Raw genomic sequence first — 23320 nt, forward strand, 5'->3', positions numbered from 1 at the left:
AGGAGGGTCACAAAGTCATCATGCTGGATGAAGGACATTGACCCATTCATATCGACCACCATCAGAGGTTTAGACTATGTGACTGTAACCGTTTGAAAGGTCTAATTATGAAAGGAGGGCATTTTCCTTTTGTGGCCTTTGTCACAGAGAAGTGGATCTGTAACTCTTGTTTGCGTGTGTGTGTGTTGTGTGTTGTTGTGCAAGCACAGTGCTGGCCAGTGACTGTGATACCAAATAACGCCTTATCAATGGTTTCTTGCTCATCTATGCCCAATTGTTTCATCTTAGTCTAGTGTAATTATTCTTTTCTGAGAAGTTCCTAAAGGACCATGTACATATTAACACACACATACACACACTGTGGTTTTCCTGCTTGCAAGGAGCATGTATGAGATCAGAGGAATGCAGGCTCTCCCCTGACTTTCACCTAAGGCAACAGGAACCCGGTAAAAGCACAACAAATACAAACCCACAGTTTCCACTCACACATAAACTTAAATGCCCCATCTAATGTTCCTGCACTCTGTGCCTACGTCTGTGAGAGTACACAGTTGCATGCGTGTGTATGTGTGCATATGGGTTTGTAAACTGTGAGTTTTAACAGAAACCTAATTAAACATCCTCACGCCACAAACCAGCACATTTTTCAGTGAGTAGCAGTTCTCTTGTCTCACATACTTTTATTTCATCTCGATTGTAAGGCTGAAGATAACAACTACCTCTGTATTACCATGCAACATAAAGCAAAATTAAACCAGATTAAAGAGATAATGGATTATATTTTCAATATAATTTACTATTAATGTATTCCTCCACTGGGGCCATGTACTTAAGTACACATATCATACAAACACTGGCAAACATTTACAGTAAGTGTGCACATATCACCCCCACACACATAGCCCACACACACTCACACTCCCCCTGCTGCAGGGATAGACAACCATTGCATCATGTTCTAGAAATGGCTCCTACTTTGACACACGGCTCTCGACTAAACTGGTGCCTGTCACATGATGCATGGCTCAGCGTCATACCTTCTCTCCTGGCCTATTAGAAACCAAGGAGACATGAACGCACATGCAAACATGGTCTTTGACGCACTGTACACACTCCTCCTGTTTATCAGCCGACATTCCTTTTCTTAATGTCAGGGCTGTTTGTCTCTGAAACCAAGTTCAGAGCCCGTGATTATCAAACTTCAAAAGATTTACATAAGGTTTCCACTTGGGAGAAACTTTTTTAAAAGGATTCAGTAAAACATCAACAACTGTAAAAGTGCTAACAGCATATCCAACAACAAATCGAATCTTCAAAAATTCACTATGACCAACTTTCATTAAAGCTGTATCTCTAAACATACTTTTTACATTATAGAAAGTTTAGATTTTATATAGCTTTAATTCATAGGTTTGCAATGAGTAAAATCAAAGAGGTTTTTCACTTATACGAATGTCCAGATCATCTTACTCACATATTATGATAACAGCTTTTTCCCAACTTTTCCAACATCTATAGCCCTAAATGTGTCCTGTATGTGCATCAAGATGGAGACTGAGTCCCACAGAGAGCCATTTCCTGTATTATTTTCCAAACAGTCAGACCTGGCAGAAAATCGAGAAGCCAACATTATAAAGGCGGACTGCAACATTCACTGTTCAAGTATAAACATGGCCGAGGTCATTATGCTTTGAAAGTTAGCCTTCCTGTCAGACACAGAAAAGAAAAAAACAACACATGCCATAATCGCCCTAAAAGAAATAAGCATTCTCCTTTGAGCATCTATTGTAAGACGCTCTGCTTTTATGGTAGCAGAAAAAAGACTGACTGACTGGCCAACACACTGGCAGCTGCTGCAGCAACCAACAAGCCCACAGCTTCTTTTTACTCCAAGGAGATAAAATCTGTACAATATCTAACATACTGTACAACATTACTATGCTGTTTATGCCTGTCTGTCAACTCTCCCACTCTTGCCTCATTCTATCAGTGCAATTTCTTCCCATAATCTCTGAATATACAGTCCCCTAACTCAACAATGCAGTGAAGTCATTTCACACATCAAGTGGATTCTCGGCCTATAATTACAGATCACTTACCCACAGTGATCCAGTCGATGAATGTTAATCAGAGGGCATGGTGTGTCCACCACCCTTTGCTGCTGATATTAGCTGCAGCCGTCTGCACCACACAAATCATGACATAAACCATTTGGAATGACAACGTCAGTTGCCTTAATTGATGGCTGGATGGAAGAAATCTCAAGTGCATTTTCTCATCATGAGTTTCGATGGACCACGTTACCATGCGGGGTATGATGGGATCCAGCAAAAGTTGCTAAACTATGACGTGTGCACCCTGTCAGGCCAGCTAAAAATCCAGACAAGATCGACTTTGCATGAGGAACAGACTGAATACACTCTCAGTTTTTAAAGACACGTGAACATAGATTAACACTTACTTCTCTGACAGTACTTCTGCGACCAGCATCGTCCCCTGAAGTGTCCATTGATGGTGTTCTGTTGGCAGATGGTCTGACCTTGGGCCGTGCCAGGACACACATCTCCACACTCCCTCTCGTTCTTATTGGCCACAATGAAATTGTCCTCCACCGAGTCCAGGATCTTGGACCAGTCCAGAGTGGCCAGGTAGCAGAGGTCGGAATTCTTCTCAATCCTCACAGCACCCCGGGTGATATTCATCAGACTGTGAAGGCCCACCTCCCTCAATTGAAGCATCTCATACATCACAAGGGCGTAGTTGAAGAAGAGGTTGTTGCCACGGATCACTGTGAGGTTGGGAAACAGATCACTGAGGGTCTCAAGGCCGTAGACTCTAAACAGCAGCACATAGTCCGTCACCACTCTCAGTTTTGGGAAGCTGAGGCCTCGGAAGTCATCGGGCTTGGTTTTAAACATAAGCAGAATCTTCAGGTGGCCCTCGATGATGGTACAGTTGTCTAAAGACTGAAGGTTGGCCACATTGTTCCGGATGTCCTTGCTCGGGCAGACTGGAAGAAGAGAGATAAGAAAACCACAGATGTGAGAAGCAGGTATATTTCAGTCATAACTTAGTTAAATTTCACAGATGTATACTTAGGTCTTATTTAGACACATTTCTCAACTTCCCACCTTCTTTTAATTCATGATAAATGAAATGAAATAAATAAACATATGACCCTTGAAACACTTCAGAGATGTTCCAAACAGAGGAACACATACAGGATATCGTCATCATCACTGAACAATTCCTGTGTTTTTCCATTACTTATAATTATAGAAAAAAATATGAAAATGTCGTCCTTTTTTATTTTTTAAATTAGATTAATTAATTAGTAGATTGGTCCATAAAATGCTGAGAAATCTCAATGATGTTTCCCAAACCTTGAAATGATGATGTCTGGTTTTGTCCACGATCTAAAATTACTCAGTTCTACTGATATTCAGACTGATAGACTAACAGATTCCCCCCCCATTCAAGCAATGAAAACACTGGTAATTTAAATAAAGTAGAGCAGTGCCATTCATGAGACAGACTTACTTAAGTCCCCTTTACAGTCTGACTGGCCACAAGTGCACTCTCTCTCTCTCCCTTTCCTTGTTTCTCCGCCTCTGCCTCTCTCTCTCTCTCTCACTCTCTCTCTCTCTCTCTCTCTCTCTCTACACAACCACAAAGCAGTACTGCTCCATAGAGAAAATTGCTGCATGACACTGTCTCGTCTGAATGAAGCAGACATGAAGGGGTTAAACAGAAACAAAGCCTTGAACCAAATGCTTATCCATGCTCATTCATACTCTTTAACTGCTGTACACACACACACACCAGAGGAGAAGAGGACATTTCTGTTGCTTGTGACACATAATAAGATGCACATTTCCATTTCTACAGCAGTAAAAAGAAAATTACAAATTACAAAGGAAGGATGCTTCACTATTTAAGCATATATTTGGCAGATGTAAGAAAGAATTTTACAGTTACAGTTTTATAACAACAACCAAGCAGCTGTGGCTGTGGATTCAACTAACACAGCCGTAGTTGACAGAGTCAGGCAATCGGACAAGTTGCCAAGTTCGAGGATACATGCATCTGACTCCGCATCCGTATGTGGCGCTGTATCTCTCTAAAAAGGTAATGCGTATTGACCTTAAGTCACAGAAACAAACAGTGAACGGTGAGATGGACGGTTAGATGGATCGTTCAGTTTATGCGTCATCTCCTTCTACTTCGGGTTCAAAGAAAAGGACGGAAATGTTGATGCACGCACAGAACACCAGGTCAGACTAAAGTGTATACATGCTGGAGTAATAGGACTATGATTCGCATTATCCAACAAAGACTAGCTCGATTTAATCCGACTAATATGTTTACATGGCATTAAGAAAACTGAATTATTGTCTAAATCGGACTAAAATCTGACTTTTAACATGCATGCAAACACACTGACTGAGGTGTTTTTACAAGGTCTGAGACATTCTGTACTATACTCTCATATAGCTACTAATCAGGCAACAAAGAGACAAATAGACAACCCTGACACACACAACCTGAATACATTGCCACAACTATTTTCTATTAAAATGTGAAATGGAATGTGTCTCAACTAGAAACTGTGTGTCCATCATGCTGTTAAAAGAGAATTGATTAAGTGCTTGACACAGTGACGTGACAGCTGATCATTTGCACAATTTGTGGTTAATCTAAAGCCATTTACATTCAACGAACATGATCATTTAACTCACTGTTAGTGGGGAGAGATGAAATACTAACTTGTTGACACTACCTGACCACTTGTATACCACATCAACAATACAGTCTGCCAACATGGTCTAAATAAGATCATTTATGATGAGAACTATTTTTGAAATGTGGCTATTTACAAGAAAAAAAGCTCAAAAGGCATGTGAGAAAGTCAAAAGCAAAATGTGTCGGTCAAATAGACAACACAAACAGAAACTGTTCTTTTTTCAAAAAAAAAAAAATCAAGGCATTTTCTTGGCGCAACCAGTCTATCTTTCAGAAAAGAAAACACTGGGAAGGGGCCTGAGTGTTCATGCAGTATGTAATGAACTGCTTATCAGTGAAGCATCTAATGGTCTCCATCCAGTCTGCTGTTTTCAATCGATGATTCAGACACACATCTGCTAATCACAATCTGTCTGTAAGTGTCTTTCATGCATCTTAATGGTGTGAACCCCATTTGCTTGCCACCTTTTCTTATTTTCCTTATTTATTACACTCAATTTCCCACCACCACTTTGCACTCACTAAAAAAAAAATCAATCACACTAAAACATGCATTGTAAAATGGGAGAAAAAACAGTCATTGCAGTGGACTGCGCCGTTTCTTTGGATTGTTATTGGCCCTGGTCAATTCCCATGTGTAAGCTACTTCCCATTCTGTTAATGGTTAGCAAGACCAAACATGTCAACTGTCCAGGTACAAACTATGACCAGCAGCACATCAGTGGAACAGTTTCAGTTACATTACATGTCATTTAGCAGACGCTTTTATCCAAAGCGACTTATAATGGAATTGAGTACAATCAGCCAAGGGTGGAGTCGAACTTGCGACCATGATGTCTTTCGCACACAGGGTACCAGTCTTAACCACTGAGCCACTCCACCCACAGTCATTTCTAATGTTGAGCACCCAATGAAGTTTAAAGATTTAATGATTTTAAAGGAAAAAAATGCCTTGATCAGGACGAGACTGGGAATAAGCTTCATATAATACCCAGTGATACCATCAGTTTTATTTGAAATGCCCATCACTACGAGATAGCATAATGCATAACTACCGACTTGGTAGAAACTCGACTCAGCATAGAAACACAACACAAGTCATCCCATTGAATCGCTAGTTCAAATCCCAGGAAGGGTGCGCAATTCACTATCACTAAGTGGTGTGTGCAAAAGTAACTAATTCTAAAACTTCTAAAAAAAATAAAACAAAATAAATAATGTGGATGATTGGATATCAAAAAAATGTATGGATCTTTAAGTAAACTACTGCAAAAAAAGAAAACAGGCGTCCATAGCAACATGTTAGGTGCTGTAAAAGACAACCTCATTAGCCATTTGAAACTACACAAATAGCAAATCTCAAAGGTTGTCATTTATTTTTCCATTGTTCGTTATATTGTATTCCATAACAATCATAAAGACAATCCATACATGTTGGAAACAAGTTCTCTTGTTGCATTAGAATATAGTGGGGTCATATTTTGAGGGTGCTGTGCAATAATGTTTCATTTCGTTTTAAAACCATTACACAGTGACTATTTAACCAATAATATTTGTCAGATAAATCACAATTCAATATTCTCCCCAAATTGTTTGACACTAATCAGTACGTTTGCAATGATGATGAAAGAATACGAGAAAAGTGACACATGAGTTGACTTTGCTCAGATCTGGGGTAGAGCCTTGAACAGACAGCCTGTGGAGCTGATGCAGCCATCATATAAATTAAATTTATACTGCAATATAAATCCACAAATATCTCTATGAGCAGCTGGAAATTCTGTGATAATAGTGAAATAAATGTTGAAAGACCTGCGTACAATTGTCAAAACTTAGAACACTAGAATGTGGAGGAAACATTTAAATGGCGTATTCCAATGAATCCATGTCGTTTTGGACATGTCTGCTGGCAGCCCATCTTTCCTGCAGCCAAAAACAACTACGATAAATCCATTGTAGCTATTAATCATCTTAACAGATTAGACTGAGGTTGAAACAACAAGAGCAACTCTTTCGAACAATTTAGACGGCTTGCTTTGGCCACACCATCTTTTTTTGGACACTTGATATAGCACAAACCAAAACACTCACAAAAAACTCTTCTGCTTTTACTATGTGTGTGTTATTCCCAGCAATAATAGCAACCTTACACTTCTCTACCTCTTGTTTCCTCATCTCCTGGACACATCATACAGGTCACCCACTCGCTTTAGATACTAACCGGATACCTACTGTGAAATGTGACAACATAACAAACAACGTCACGCAACACCATGGGGGCCAGAGAGCAACTCACCGCTGCCCGCAATCCTCTTTATGACACATGAGGAGGACACAAGTGAGACCTTTTCACATTAATGTACTTCTCCAACTGCAGCTAAGGAACATGTTAACAATATTATATAAGTGTGATATATGCAATTAAGTCTTTTTTCTTGCACGGCAGACTGACGGGCTAGCGTATATGTCCAGCTCCTGTTGGAGATGCTAAATTGTCACAAGGAAATGTTAGTGGGCCATGAGGGGAAGCAGTAGACGGTGCTGCTGGGAGTTCCCTCAGCAAAATGGAGTCGTGTTTTTCGACTGACAGGAATGAGACGGGGGGGGAGTAGAAGGGGGTGTGGGTCATCGGGGGGCAGATGGAGAAGAGGAGAGGGAGAGGGGGAGCAAAGGATTAGAGGAAGGGTGGTTATGTAGTCAGCAGCTGGCATCAACAGCCACTGTGTCTTTAAAATAATGAGCCATCTCCTCTTGCTTTGCAGGTATAAGAGCGGGGGGACACACAAGAAGAGCGAATGGGGAAACAGAGTCCGAGGTCGTGGGCAAACATAGAGGAAAACATAAAGAGGGGGCATGGAGGTGGTGGTGGGTGAGTGAGGGAGGTGAAAGTGTAACCTGAGCCTTGGGAGGAATAGAGAGTGACGTAAGAGACCTACAAGGCGGTTGGTGATCACACGCATGAATGAAGGGCAGCTATGAACAAGTGTGCCAACGTGCACAAACACAGAGGACATTACATTACATTTATTTCAAGGAAACTAAATCTTATCTTAACAATAACTACAACTTACCCATACCCTAACCTTAAAATGTCATGGTTTCCATTCCATTTCAATCAGCTTTTAGTCCCCGCAAGAGAGACCTTCAAAGTCCCTAACACATGACTATATACAGAGATTTATGGGCAAACAACATAGTAACAATAATTGAAGTATTCCCAAAGTTAACACAAACTCAATAAATCAAGCATGAATGAAACAATCAGACAAAAAGGCAGACAGAAACAGCGGACATCGAGACAGACGAAGAGACACCTGCTGCACAGTTTTTCATTTCGGTGTCTAAAGAAAGGAACCCGTCAAACAAAATGCTCTGGGGCTTTGTATCACATAAATTACATAAACAAAATAAATCCAGGTTGACGCTTCATGTGTGATACAGACAAAAAGCTGGTCGACAGTGTATGGGTGGGGGAGTTTGGTGGACAATGACAGTGACCCCACTATAGTTCACCCTCCCACTGAAGACCACCCATAAGCAGACAGCCTGGTGCTCTCACTGGCTGTACAGGAGCCCTTAATTACAACAACAACCCAATCAGCCTCTAATGAGCCAGGTTTTGATGGGGCGGGAGGGGGTTCTGAGCACAGCAGAGAATGTACTGTACTATTCTGTGGACCTCTAAAGGAGAAATGTGGGCCAGCCCACCCACCTTCCCTGTCTGTTTGACACTTAATTTGGCAGCAGGAATGGGGAGAGGAGCAGGAGGAGGGAGGTACAAGAGGTGTCAGACAGAAAGAAAGCACAGCGAGATGAAACGAGGAGGAACGCACGTCTTAAAGGAGAGAACAACAATTTAATAATTAACTTATAGTTTTGGTTGGTTAAAAAAAACAACCTGTGTCCTCAAGGATAGAATGTCTCTTGAAAATAAAATAAATGCATTAAAAAAGCAATTGTTTTCTTTCTTTTCACACATTCGGACAGTAACATTAACTACATAAAATGCCAAAACTGTTCCAGTTGTTAAAATGAGGATATGTTTTAATATTATGTTAACAAAATGTGATAGTCCATTCAAGGAAATTGAACATGTACAGCAGGTAAGAAACACACAGAACCACAGCACGATCCATCGCACAATCCATCTCGCCGTTTGTTTTTCTGTGATGTAAAGATCAACAGGGAACTTTTCCAATACGTACTAGCTTATAGAGAGATACAGCGCCACCTATGGAGGCAGAGTCAGACGGACACGGCCAGTAAATCGATTTTCTCCTCCGCATGTATATTGCCAGTCTTCGCTCGATTAAACTGTATGTAAACATACTGAATGTCCTTAACTAAAAAGAATATAAAGTGTACTAAGAGGCTGTATATAAGGAACTTCTGTTGAAAACGGAGCATTTAATGTACATGCTGAGTATAATTTGTATATAAATAATTCATACTGTCCTTGTGTTTTACATAATGTGGAAGCATGTAATGTGACTCTAAGCAATCAAAATTAATTTGCACATACAATGTCTCAAGAATCGACTTAGCAACTGTACAGACAATCAAATTAGCTATAAAGCTTTTTAAATAAGAACCTTTTTTTATTATTATTTGGCTGATTTGACATTTGTTAAGCTGTGGGAATAAAAATATGAAGCAGAATTAGCTCACTGGATCAACTAATTTCAGTTCAGGAATGAGGATGACCAGTGCGGCTGAGGTCATGCCAATGTAATGTCTATCTCTGAAAGAAGCTGCCATCTCCACTATTCAGTGAGCACCCTCCGTTATAGTGTAGCTACGGTTTCAGAAAAAAAATCTTCTCTTATTTTTAGAGTTGTGCTCCCTGTAGAGAATTTAATATGCATCAGCTAACAGTAGCTGGCTGGCTGGCTAGCCCAGTGCTGGCTGGCAGTGAGACAGTGGATCACAGTGGCAGTTTTAGAGGGTGAGAGCAGAGCCCTCTGTGGCCCACGGCCTGTCCTGCCTCTGCCTTTCACTGTAGCAGAGGGCAGCCACATGTTAGCTTAGCGTGAAACTAGAACTGTCTTGAAACCAGGTGGCAGCTAACTCTGGACTGTGAGAAGTTTTCCCCCCCCTCTCTCTCTCTCAGCTTAAACACACATAGCTCCTGATGAGGTGATCTGCTGATTATAGATTTGACAACAGCTCAGTTGCTGAACAAACCCCAGGAGAGAGAATATGCAACCGTGGTGCCAAGTAGACTGCCAGTGGAAAAATGCATTTGTTTGTTAATATAGCTGTGGAAAGTCTTGAGAAGTAAAGCCAGCTCCCTGTGCGCCCACTGCCAAGCTGTGGTTTGTACAGTAAAAAAAAAAAAATATTATGCTGAGAAATTGCATGAGGCATTTTGATTAACGTGTATCAACTTGAAGATCCAAAACAAAGACAGCTAAGGACCAAAATAACACTCTGTGAGCCATGAAATTTGTTAAGAAACAATGACCAAATATGACAGACCAGTGCAGCCAACATGCGCATTTTGACTAACATGTACCTCCACATTTAAGGACATCTGATAAAGGTTGGGGGGCTTGTAAAGGGAGACAGAGCAGAGATAGAGGGAGTGTGTGGGTTGAAGCACCTGTTCCTCCATTGCCTCAGCCTCCCATTGAGGAGCATGGCAAGGAGAACTGGCCTAACCTATTTATATACAACGCTGGGTCTCGTTACAGCTGTGGCAGAGGGCCAGACTGTGGCAGATTGAAGCAGGTAGAAAAGAGCAACATGTGCTGTCAGATGGCTGGCCAAGAGAAGCGAGGCCTAAATCAGATCACACTAGTGACTTTGGCTCGCCTTCTTCTCTCTACCGTCCAGCTGGTGGGGGCAGGACGAGAAGAGTTAGTTTGAGACAGAGGGAGACAAAGAGACATAATGTAAACAGAGAGTAAGAATGAGGAAGTGAAAACAGGTGTGTGTGTGAGTGTGTGGGTGGGTGGAGGTGGTCACTGTCACTTGTTTTTAAAAACAATGACTCACTACTTTCTAGTTCCAATGAGCTTCATTTGACCTTGGGACTTATGCAGTAGCTGCTAGGAGGAGGAGGAAGGAAAATAAAGGTGTAAAAGCAAAGTGGAGGAAAATACAGCAGAATAAACCTGTTTGACATCTGCATACAGTATTGTAGCATAAATCCATAAATCTCAAACATCAAAAAATAATAACTAAGCAGCTATGTGGAAAACATGTCTAATCCAGACAATGAGAATTCATATATTTAAAATATATATCATTTTTATATTCTCATTTTTAACTTTATCTACACAGCTGTGATACAGATGTGTGATTGTGTGTGAATCCTCGTGTTTTTTTAAGCCGCTATTAGCTCATGGATTGGCATCGATATATTTTAATGTGACACTCAACTATTGTGAATCATGCATTTTTTTTTATCTTGTCGGTTAACATGCATCAGAAAATCAGTGAGAAAGAAATTTCATAAGAACTATTGGAAATGTTATTTTTTAAAATCAAAATTACGATCCCCACTTGAAATAAAAAACCCACAAACCGTGATACTTTGTCTGGTATAGTATCTTGGTTACTCGTTTTTGTATCGTGACAACTCTAAAACCACCAGTGACAACATTCCCTTCTCTTCAATGTGAAAGGGTCAAATAACTGAAGTAGTTACTAACACTATAACCTCCAAAACCTTGCACTTTGGCTACGAATACAATGCACTTTACAGTTAACGTCAAAACGTTTCATTTCAAACGCACAGGGCCACATACTTTATATTCTGTTAATGTTAATGAAGTCAGCGTGTTTCCTGTGCTGAAACCAATGGAACAGCTGGTAACACACAAACCAAAAGAAAAACATCTGAAAAATTCTGGCCACACCTTACAAAACAGCTTAACCAGGTGGTACTCCAAACAAATAAAAAGCATGTTAAGGGAGCAGCATTCCTGACATAACATTTTGGAACACAAGACTATGAAACAGGAGCAGGTAATCAACTGCAGGCTGGACTGTGCTGAAGACAAAGTGTAAGACAGACAACACACACACGCACACACGCACACACTCACACTCACACACTGAGTAATAGAAAAAACATCTGATGTTCCTTTTGATCTTCCCACGTTAGCAAGTGGAGCGCAGTGCAGTGTCTTGGTGTGGTGAGCCTCAGCCTATGAGAGAAGCAGCCAGGGCTGAGTATCCTTGCTTGACTTGCAGCCACACAGCAGCAGCTGCAGGGCCCGGCCCCACCAACTCTCCGACCCACAAACCAGGGCTACACAAGAGGCTGGATGAGCTACGCCTGCCTGGTGGCTCTGCCAAGCCTACGTCCTCCATCCCATATGGCTTGCTTTCTTCCTCCAAATCTGGCTGTGTGACTGCTTATGTCCTCTAGATAGGAGGAGTGCTAATAAAGCTACAGCCACACAGCAATAATATCAGGAGAGACAAATACAAATATGAGTGAATGGCCATGTAAGAAAAAAAAACTGATGGGACACCAGCCCATGTTGTTAATTAACATAACAACTCTTTCTTTTACACTCAGTAGTTTTAACTTGGGTTTAGTCAAGGTGTTTCCCTGTGTAGTGAATGGCCAAGCATAGCAAATCTTATTGATTTGACTAGATTGCTGCAAGGCTGCCAAGTGCAAGCTACAGCTGAATCAAAAATTCAAAATGAAGAGAAAAAACACCCAGATAGGAGGAAATATTTTTTCAAACTGCCTTAAAAGAGACTAATTATTTGTGTGGATGTGTGTATCAGCCAGAGACTATTTACAGAGACAAGTTAACAAGCAGGGGAAACAAGCAAGCATGCAAGCAAGCGAGAAGAGATGGAGAGTGCAAAGTGATACTGTAGCAAAGAGAGAGATTTCACATCAAGAGAATCGACAAACCAAGATGGAGAATAGGGAGAAGCAAAGGGTAGGCTGGAGGGATGGAGAGCAAAGGGCCCAGGTCAGTTTAATGGCTTGTTTGTCTGCACTGTTAGACCACCAGCTCTCACTGGTTGCTGCAGGAAAACTTAACACATTCTCAGATACACAAACATACACAAACATGCAGACACACATCCTGACTCTGCTTCCTTCTTTCCACAACTCTCCCTCCCGCTACCTTTTCCATTGCTCAGGCCTGTCCTCACATCTTTGGTGCCTCGGGTTATGACTTATTGATTTTTTTTTCAGAAATCGGATTCACTTTTGTTTTGTGATGCCACCTCTTTATAGCACTTGCTATTATGAACATGTTATCAATAAACAAACATGCAGAACTATCCTCTTCCCTGCAGTTTGTTTTTCCACAGCAAGATTTTTCAATAGCAGCGGTCCTCTGTTGGTTTTTCCATATGGGATATGCAGAGCAGGCTAGGTAAGGCACAGATGAAATGACTGAGTCATGTTGGCTTTCAAAATGATCAACAAATCAGTCACTGTTGCCAACGACAGACTGGTCCCTGGAGTAAAGGGTCTGTGGCCACTGCGGATATTGTAAAATGACTTCCATTAATTATGCTGTCATTTAACAGCAAGGTCTGATTTGATATGAGACCCCTTTAACTGTAAGTGAATTAGAAATGCTTGATGCCAGCTCGTAAACTAGGTGCAAGCTCTTCATCTCTGTCGCTTTTATCCTGGATTCAGTCCCTCGTATCTTCTCTTGAGAGCTCTACCACTTTGGGACCTTTCACTCCACTTTCCTTTCACTCCACTTTTGTCCTCCTAATTAGCAGTTAAACATTGTTATAGCAGCAAAGGGCAAATTATGGCACATCACATACATCAACAACTATCCAATGGTATTAAAAACACAAGGCCTGGACTGAATTCTTAAGAATGTTACATTTTGACTTCACCTGCTGCTGAACAACTTAATGACTTAACAACCCCACTATTTTTACAGTCAGGTTGAAACTCACTTTGATACCCAACCTCATGGTGTTTAAAATGTGAGGTGCATTAAGAAACACAATTAAATAGCCATGTGTCACTATTATTAGATGGTTTGTTATTAAATGATTCACTGCCAAGGATGAAATAACTGGTACTGTTCAATAGAGGGGAAAACAAACCTTTACTACCAACACAGAAACAATCCAGTTAATAAATACAACAATAGAAACCATACAAGCATATATTCTGTAATTAAAAAGTTACATTTACTGCTTAGACAGTGATGTGTGAGGCATGGCTAAAGTCAGACCCATCTGGTTATATGACATGTGGGTGAAATGGTGCAGAGGTGTACAGTGAGAGGAACTTTGGGAAAGCTTTCTGTGAAGCAGGTGGTTCCCGTCACCCTCTCCATCTGTTGTGATGTTGGTGAGGCTGCAGGGAAGAGTGTGCATGCGTTACATGATGCAAAAGTAGGGGAGGTTCCATGTTGATTGAGGTGAGCTAGATTCCTGTCTGAGCCAGACTCCGTGAATTATGACATGGCCTATGTATCCAGACATGTATTGAATCATCTTATAAGGGAGAGATGCACACGGCAGCAAGACAACAATCAGGAGAGATTATGTTTGCATAAAGAGAACAGCACTCTGGGGGCCAGGAGAGGCAAAACAACTATGAGTGTACACCACTTGCAATGGCAACTCATTAATGTGTTATTATGGGCTACATTAAAACAACACAAAATGATTACCCTACTTTCTGTCATCATACATTACAAATGCAGGTTAATATGATTTAAAAGCAGTGAGGCTTTGATTGTATTTAGACATTGGACATGGGGGAAGGCTGGAGCCGACTGCTAGCACAGTTAGTGCTGTCACCATAGTAACCATCTCAGCCAGTTCATCAGTACAAAAACAGACCCCCCACACCTTGACAGACGCACCACCACTGAACAAATTACACATACAAGCATGAATGCCCATAAAAGACACAGACACATCCAAAATGTGCAAGTGTTACACGCTCAAGTAAGTTTTGTGTGTCCCTTGCTTGTTTGATGCTTTAGATGAAAAATGTGTAAATGTAGTATAATGTAAATATTACTTAACCCAGGTACAGTATTAGCAGTGTGTGTAAGTCTGTGTCTGCGTGTGTGTGTACACAAGTTTGTGTGTTGTCCGCAGGCTGTGCACATCTACAGTGTGACAGAAAAACAAATCAGTGCATGAGAGTGAACCCTCTTACCCCGAACGTAAAAGCAAATGGATGGAGGGAGGGATTGAGGGATGGGAAGAGGGAGGGCGAATGAGAGATAGATATGGGAGGAGAGGGACTTCCAGCATAAAGCAGGAGAGCGAGCGATAGACAGAAAAGGAATGGACACATGAGAGAACCGAGGAAACACAGCTTTGGTTAGTTAGATTTTCCCTCAATTTAACTAACTAAACATGCCTAGTGCTCATATGGACCTCTTGTTTAGGAGCTACTACTAAGATTTTGCTAATGCTATGAAAGAAAATTCATTATTTTACTCACCAACTCACCAGTGCTAAATCCATAATGTACATTTGCCACTGTCAAATTTACATTAAAAGGTCAGCCTTAATGAGGAACCTTTGCTATTGGCCACTGCTCTTTCAAAACAGCTACAGTAATGTCATCATAAAGTGCAACTCCCTTCTGTTTAACCCTGATACTTTAAACTAGAGAAATACAAATGGTAAAGCAGATACCTCTGGCTAGCAGATACTACAGAGTGTGGTGGGATTTCATAACTGAGCAAACAGAACAGAACAGTTTATGTCGATTATGAAGATGAATTCATGCTTGAAAGAGAAAAAAAGACAAAAAAACTTTAAATGTTCAAATGCTAACTCCAGGGTTTTTACCTTGACTGGTTTTACTTGTATTTGTATTATTTCTTTGCTTTTTAAATTAGCATTCTGCCAGCCAGCCTGAATCTTTCCAGTGTAAAGTTACTGTAGTGTTGTATATGCCCTGAAGAAGAAAAGTGTGGTTTAATGGTTTCATTCAATTTCAACAGTCACCTCGTTCTGTAAATGATGTAATTACAAATTTATCAATTATCTGTTCCATCATGTACAGTATAGCTACAATTCCATTATTTTGAATGCATCAACTCGTCTGCTTAGTAACAGTTATCAATACTATGAGCCTGTGTCTGGGTTTATGGTTGTAAATAACTGCTGGAATACTTACTAAGCTGTGTGTCAAATGGCTAATCTCAGCCATGCATCTCAGTGCCCTTATATACTTATAATTTAAGTATTTTTTCTTTGTTTTTTAGAGGAGAATGACATTTGTGCCAGGTGTAATTAAATTAACTCCTAATAAACACACATCACAAATCACAAACAAATATGACTACTTAATGTTATGACTTGGCACTATACAAATAAAATTCAATTGAATGTCTGAGAGTACATAAAATTAACCCAATTTGTTTGTTTAAAAGGCAGAATTACTTATGCAGTCAGTGAAAAAAGGGACACGTTAATGGCAATAAGATATTTTCCTATTTATCCACATTAAGATGTGGATATGGCCTTACAAAGTATCTGCTCCTGCTTTACAAACAACCCCAAAAGAGCCCTTCACTGATGCCTGCATGACAGAGCTAGCTTAAGTTGGGTTTTACTCTGAAATCTCCAACGGTTAAAATAGGGCAGATCCAAACTGCGAGAGAGGGAGGTAGAGAGAGCGGGAGAGACCATTCGTCTCCTCCCAACTTGACCACATTTCTGTGCAGTGAGGTTTACACAAACTATCACACTTCTTCATCTATGAATGGGAATCAGAAAGGTCATCTGCTAAACGCTATATTAAAAAGATGCAGCCCCACTTAATCATAAACACATAAAGACAACTAGATCAAGTTAAGATTAACTATATATATATAATATACTCAACATTAAGTAATGGTGAGGCGAGTGGGTCATGTTGTTATTTCAGACAAAAGAGAGCATAAAAATTGTTGTGGTCCTTTAGATTTATAATCCGCACACTATGGCTGAACAATTTTGGGAAAAGATGCATTTGTTTTTTTCTCTCTGGTATACATTGCAATTTCAATCAACTACACTGTAGCCTACTGGAAGGATGAGAAAAAGAAATGAATTGTTTCCAACATTTGTTACATTATTTAAAGTGAACAGGAGATAGAACGATCACAAATAGAAGAATGAAACTGAAGCTTCTGCAGTTCACCAATTGTTTTGTTTCAAACTGTAAATTTGATTTAAAAGCATTTAATTGTTGTTAGTTGCCAGTACAATGGATGCTCATTCTTTAGTATGAACTAATACATCAAGAGGTGATGTTGCCAGAGCTTTTACAGAGGTCAGCATTTTCAAATGACCTTAAAAAAAAAAAAAAACTGGGTGAACTTTGTTCTAAATTGTCTGTCATAAGCAGACAAAACTGAACACACAAGCAAACATGCTGCAGGAATGTATTTGCCTGTCAGCTGATCAAATTGTAAAATGAGAAAGTCATAAGGTCATGTTTTGTTTTACCATCCCCTGCTTTGCATAGCATATGCACACAAGTGCAAACAAGAGGGGAAAAATGTTTTGGTGAGTAAGGAGAAGTTGAAAGGGACGCTCTGGTAGTTAAGACCAGAGGAGGAAGCACTTAGGAAAGACACCCAAACAGTTAATTTCCTTTAGCAGTACATATTACTTTCCTGGCCAACATACAAAACTGAACACACAGCTGGTGCAGCCTCAGTTCATAACGCATTTGTCTGCTGGCTTTGTAAACACAAACTACCTGAGCGTACAATGAAAATCTTCTGCATTATAAAAGCCACTAAGTATGTATATGTGTACTCCATTGAACATACAGTGCAGGTTTTTTTAAAACAAAGGCATCACAAAAGCAGATAAATCCATTATTGAGGAAAAACAAATGAAAGCAAAGCAAGTGGAAATCACATGATTAGTAATTCCAATGCAGTAATGACAGTTGAGTTGGTGTGTGTAAATGTGTATTTTTCTTTTGTATCCTGTTTGGGAAGTTTCATTAAGTTCAGCCTGTTCGTTCACTATGAAGAAGGTATATCTGTACATAGTTGGAAGTGGAGGTTCATGTAATTGTTTCCAGAACATACTTCATAAAAACTGCTTTTCAAGGCGGTCTAAAATAAAGGACTCTGTTGAGGAACTGACAGCCTGCTTTCTAACAATCTTCTCCTCTAGCATGTTTATTGATTTCATGTCACTAGATTATTAATTAAGTTTTTGCTAATTTTATTACTAAACACATCAGACAATTTATCCATTAGATGAAATGAAAGCATGGTAGTTCAGGGGGCCTCACAAGGCACAGAGCTGGTGCTAACAAGGCAGCCCATTCTTGAGCCTGCTGCTCTAGTACACACTGTTCTCATGTGTGGCCACGAGACACACACAGATACATGGAAACATACATCACCCGGAAGTCGGCACATTAAGAGCCAAGACATGAGATCCTGCATGCAGCACATGTTGTGTTTGGAACATACCGACATGTACACACACAAACACACGGGCACCTGTATGGTGGGCCACTTCAAACACATTCCACTGTGCGAGTAATCAAAGCAACAGACACAAAAAGATGGCATCTCAGCTTGCATTCATTTTAAAAATTAGAGTTAAAACAACATTGCTCTTACTGGGAAAAAAGTAATTGTTGTGTGCATTTCAGTTATTCGGCTTAGACACAGAACTGGTTAGTGACTTAGTGACAGACCTGGTTAAAGGAGCATATACTGTGGAAAATAGCAGCACATACATACACACATACATATTACCCCTTTCCAACAGAGCTGTGCTTACACGCCTGAGAGGAACAAGAAGGGGGCAAGGCTCCCAGTTGCACAACTTGTTTTTTAGTGAGTTACACTAGGAGACAGCTCAGCGGTTACTTCAGAAAACTGTTTGCTGATAACTCTGACAAAATCAACTAAGACCAGTCTCACATTCAGCCTTATAACATTGTGCAGTGAGCAATCAGCAGATCACAGCCACAGCATGGTTTATATATCAATACTGCTTCCTCTTTCCCACGACTGAGGTGGAGATGTCAGATGTCAGGCAGCGTGTGGATTCAGAATGAAGTATTCTCTGTATTTTGGTTGTTGTCTCCCCCCCCCCCAGGCGTAAACATTTCCAGAGTGCCAAATATGGTCACTTCCCAGAGAATTGAGTTAATCAGAAACCAGAAACAACCAATGAGATGTACCTCACTCCATGAGAAGGTTAAAGAAAGAAGAAAAAGGAAAACAAGAAAGAAAGAACAAAAGAAATAGTACTTCACCTACAACATTTTCTCTTAAGAGCCCCTTTCAGGGGCCTCTGTTCTGTCTGCATACATGAACTGTGTGAAGTAGCCAGAACATTTTCTTTGAACCTGGCCACTGGGAGCCACTTTTGACAAATGTGAGCAGCACACAGTCATGTGATTAGAGGTACTAGTTTTTCCATTTTAAACAGGTCTTTCTGCTTACATTTACCCTATGTTACCCTATGTACTATGTTCATGTTCTGAAAAACTTTTTGTGGACTTGTGCAACACATCATCTACAACACTCAACACAAGTCTCAAAAGGGCAACTCTAGGCCAAAGGTTTGAACTGATAAACAAGTAAATGTACATAATTAAATTCCAAAACAAATGTACAAATGTGCATGTACAATTAACTGTTTCAAATTTAATTTAATTCAAACTATAAGATACTACAACAGTGAGTTGGCACACAGAATGATAAGATTCGCTTTTCGATACTCATTCTGGTCTGTGTGTTGCCACTGATCAATGTTAAATGTAAAATTCTGTTTAGTTTAATATATAGTCTGGATTTTCTATTTGACTTCTTGCTATGAGCAAGAAGAAGTGTATATCTCTTAAAAGCTGAATGATTAATTAACTAGAAACACAAATAGCAAATTGCATCGACTGCAATTGTATCATTCCATTTTTAAATATTTAGACTATTATTTATTATGCCTTTTTTAAAGCATTCTTATGTTCTTATCCTTGCATTACATTATACAAGTTAATATATTTGATGGTATAGTTTCCGAAATCAATAACACAGCAATATTTAACTGAAAATTAAGATTGAAATTAGATTGCTTTCCCCACGAATGTTTCAGCCATTATCTATATACAGTAAATAACATGTATATAATATTCCCTCTCCTTTTAGTAGTGGTAATAATATCTTGCAACTGTTATGACTTGCTGAATGAATTTCTGAATGATTAAAAATGGAACAGGAAGTAATGGTGACATGAATCTTTGCCATAGATGTCAAAACAGACAGTAAGACAGTAGGCTTCAATAAACAGGGCTAATCTGATATTTCCCAATTTGTTTTTGTAAATGTAATTTTGCAAATAGGAAAAGTGCAGACTACCATCATAGGTGGGGTTTGCACCACAATATTTCTGCAACATCACTTCAATTCAAAAGGGAAATTCCTAGTTTAACAGAATTCGATTTGGATGTCATTATCTCTGTGTCTGTCTGTCTCTCCCCTGTGTCTTGCAGAGCACCACGGTACTGTTTGGATTACACCCTGCTATAGTCTACAATTCAAACCGCTGATCCATTGATAAATACACTACTTAGGACACACATAGTGCAGAGGAGAAGACATCCACGCTTAAGTCCGAGCTGGAGCTAAAGATCACTGCAGACTAATACTAATAGTATACACAGACTAGTATACTAGTACGCAGATTAACTATTATGTCTCGGCAGCTCATTTGTTTACGTTCGGGCTGCAGGAGAGACAAGCGCATGTGTTATTGTTGCAGACTGTGTGTGTGTGTGAGCGTGCGTGCGTGTGAGCGAGCGAGCGTGCGTGTGTGTGTGTGTGTGTGTGTCGCAGGCCTAGCTGCGCTCACAGGGCCAATCCTGCAACTCCCAGTTTAGCCTCGCTGCAGTAGACCACCCTCGTCCAGTTACAGCGACTAATCTGGCCCTGGGGCTGACGCATTCAACACAGGCCGCTAGAATATGCAACTTTAAAACAGAGCACGGGGAGGAGGGGCGAGGGAGGGATTCTACTGAGGAATATCAATAATGAGCGCGCGGGCACAATACAACGCAATAACTGAATACACTGGCCCCTTAATTAGACGCGGTGAGATAGTGTACGCATGCGCAAAAACGAAGCTCTCTCTCAACGTCAAAATAAAAAAAAAAACGCTAGTTGTTACGTTGTCATTTACGCTACATGGAGTTATGTTCCTGTTGAATTAGTGACCTGCGGTGTCCTAATCACACTTAATGGTGCATTCATTTTAGACTAATAAAATTCATTTTTATTTAAAAGTCACATATCTCTGAAATTGCTCCGTCAATGGTGGTGCAGTTGGTACAGAACACATCAACGCTGACAGTGATAACAACAATAATAATAATAACAGCGATAAGAAGTAAATGAATACTTACTTTCTGCTTTTATTAGACCACATTGGCATATGACGCAGGTGCAGATGATAAAAAACACAATTTGGGCTCGCAGCTTTAGCGTCCACCGCCTCATTTTGACTTGAGAATAAGTTGTGTTGTCCTCTTCAAGCTCCTTAAAAACTCCAGTCTCGAACAAACATGTGATTTTAAAAAGTCACTGGTATATCGAAAGAATGAAAATAAAATAATAGAAATTTAAAAAAAACAAAAAAAAAACAACTAAAGGTCCAGTGAGGACAGCTGATACAATGTTGCCCCCCGCCAGCCGGGGGGAGGAAGGGGTGGTGGTGGTAAATTTATGAGTATCTTCTTGGTCTGTGACAAATGTGAGCTGGGGAAAAAAACACAGCCTCTAAATAACGTGATCTTGGCTTCTGGTGACACACGTGTGAGTGAAAATCTTCATTTTCCATAAGCGGAGGCGCCAGTCCACGTTCATCTGCTTAGTGTTGGTGCTGCACCCAGTAAAAAGAGAGATTATAGTGTTGTTATTAATAAAATCCCACAGGCAGGGAGGTTTAATGTGGAGGTCCCTGAATGACGTCCACCGGATTCATGTTTCTCTGTGAATGCACTGCTCCAGTGAGGAAAGACCCACTTCAGAATCAAACTGCTGCTGGTGTATTTCTCTCTAAAACAACAACAGCCTGCTCCTCTGTTCCTGTAGCACGCTCAAAGTTGTCAGCACGAAGGTCGGGAGCGGGCAGGGTTCGAAGCCCACAGGTCTTTTCTGTTACTTGGGCTCGCTTGTATCAATCTTCCCAAAGGCTCAGCCTTTTTAAGACAGATGGGAGAACATCCCAGGAAACTCCTCCGAGCAGCTACGTGCAGGAAAAACGTGCAGCGATTCCGTTATCCCCTACTGCGACCCTCCTCTGAACTCCGTCACCCCCGCTGACCACCACGCCGCAAACGAACGAACATCCACAAAACAACAGACAGAAAACTTACGACATAAATCGTTAGTTCTTTCGTCGTCCACTGAGGGGGGAAGGGACGAACATGACGGCTCCGTATAACCTGCGCTTCGCTGCGACGTGAGAAAAAAAAAGCACTCCCCAGCAGCAGCACCACGCCGCCCGTGTCTCTTTCTCAGATTAACGTTAGCCGATGTGGGGGGAAAACAGCTAATGTTAGCTAGCCAGTCCAAAACAAACGAGCTCACGGAGTTAAAAAGGACAACAAACGCGCGCACACACACACAAACTGAGTATCCCGTCTCCGGTAGTCCCAAAGGAATTAGGTAAACAAACGTAAAAAGATATTTTAAAAAAGACGGGTCAAGTGTAAAAACTTGGATTCCCGTTCCGTTTGGCGACGGCTTTCCCTCAGGTTCTCTCTCTCTCTCCGTGAGTCTCTCTCCACCAGTAAACAAGTCCTGCCAGTCACCTCAGCTGGGCCACACGTGGTCTGCACTAAAACACGGAGCGAATCACCGCTACAGTCCGGACCGGAACTGTATATTTTGGGACTCGTAAACACAATATATGAAATATTTGATGTGTAAAAATATCACAAGTTAAATTGTTTTTTTTTCACCGTTGTCTGTTTGGTAAAAGGATGTGATTTGTGTATTTATTTATTTTTTCATTGTTATAAATACAGTAGCCCACAGTCAAAAAGTCAAATGACCTGAGCATTGAGTCTGGTATCTCTGATGATCACTTACATTGCCACTACTTTTATTTAATGATGTATTTATATTAAATCAGTAAGGACGTGTGTGGAGTCACTGCTATAATTTGAGAATTTAAATCAGGTGTACAGTATTTTTATTTTTTATTTTTATTTTTTAAATAACACTTTTAACAGTCTCCAACAGACTATTTGCTGTTACTGGTTTGTGATCCTTTTACATTTATTTCCCTTTCTGATTTTCCTTTGTCACATTGTCATGGACCAGTGAGACTGTGGGCAAAACACTGTTGCTGTGTGTCATAGAGCAGTGTAAACATTACTCACTGTCTTGGCCTCAAAGACTGCAGTATGGAAGGTACGCAGTTCCCTCAGATTTACATAGCAAATGTTCATGTCATAAAACCAGTCCCGGTAATGAAACTGAACTGCACACAGTACTGGAGATACTCCCTCAACATGGCTGCACCTGACTACATTTCTTATCCAACCTTGAGGCCCATTGACTAAGAAAAGAATAGATGAGAATTTCCTTCTGTTTATCACACTGCATGCAGTTGGTGTGCTTGG

The 23320-nt window shown here is 40.5% G+C and overlaps 1 protein-coding gene across 1 annotated transcript in view; it reads right to left on the reverse strand.

The window, feature by feature from the left end:
- Nucleotides 1-21303, reverse strand: part of LOC122780300 (insulin receptor-like) — a 71417-nt gene extending 50114 nt beyond the window's left edge. Inside the window, exons 1-2 of the mRNA XM_044043152.1 lie at nt 21095-21303; nt 2462-3010 (exon numbers count right to left, since the gene is read on the reverse strand). Of these exons, the coding sequence (XP_043899087.1) occupies nt 2462-3010; nt 21095-21188 (643 nt within the window). The 5' untranslated portion in view covers nt 21189-21303. The remainder of the gene's footprint in view (nt 1-2461; nt 3011-21094) is intronic.
- Nucleotides 21304-23320: the final 2017 nt, after the last annotated feature.

This window comes from Solea senegalensis, linkage group LG14 (genome assembly GCF_019176455.1).
Source record: "Solea senegalensis isolate Sse05_10M linkage group LG14, IFAPA_SoseM_1, whole genome shotgun sequence".
Lineage (NCBI taxonomy): Eukaryota > Metazoa > Chordata > Actinopteri > Pleuronectiformes > Soleidae > Solea > Solea senegalensis.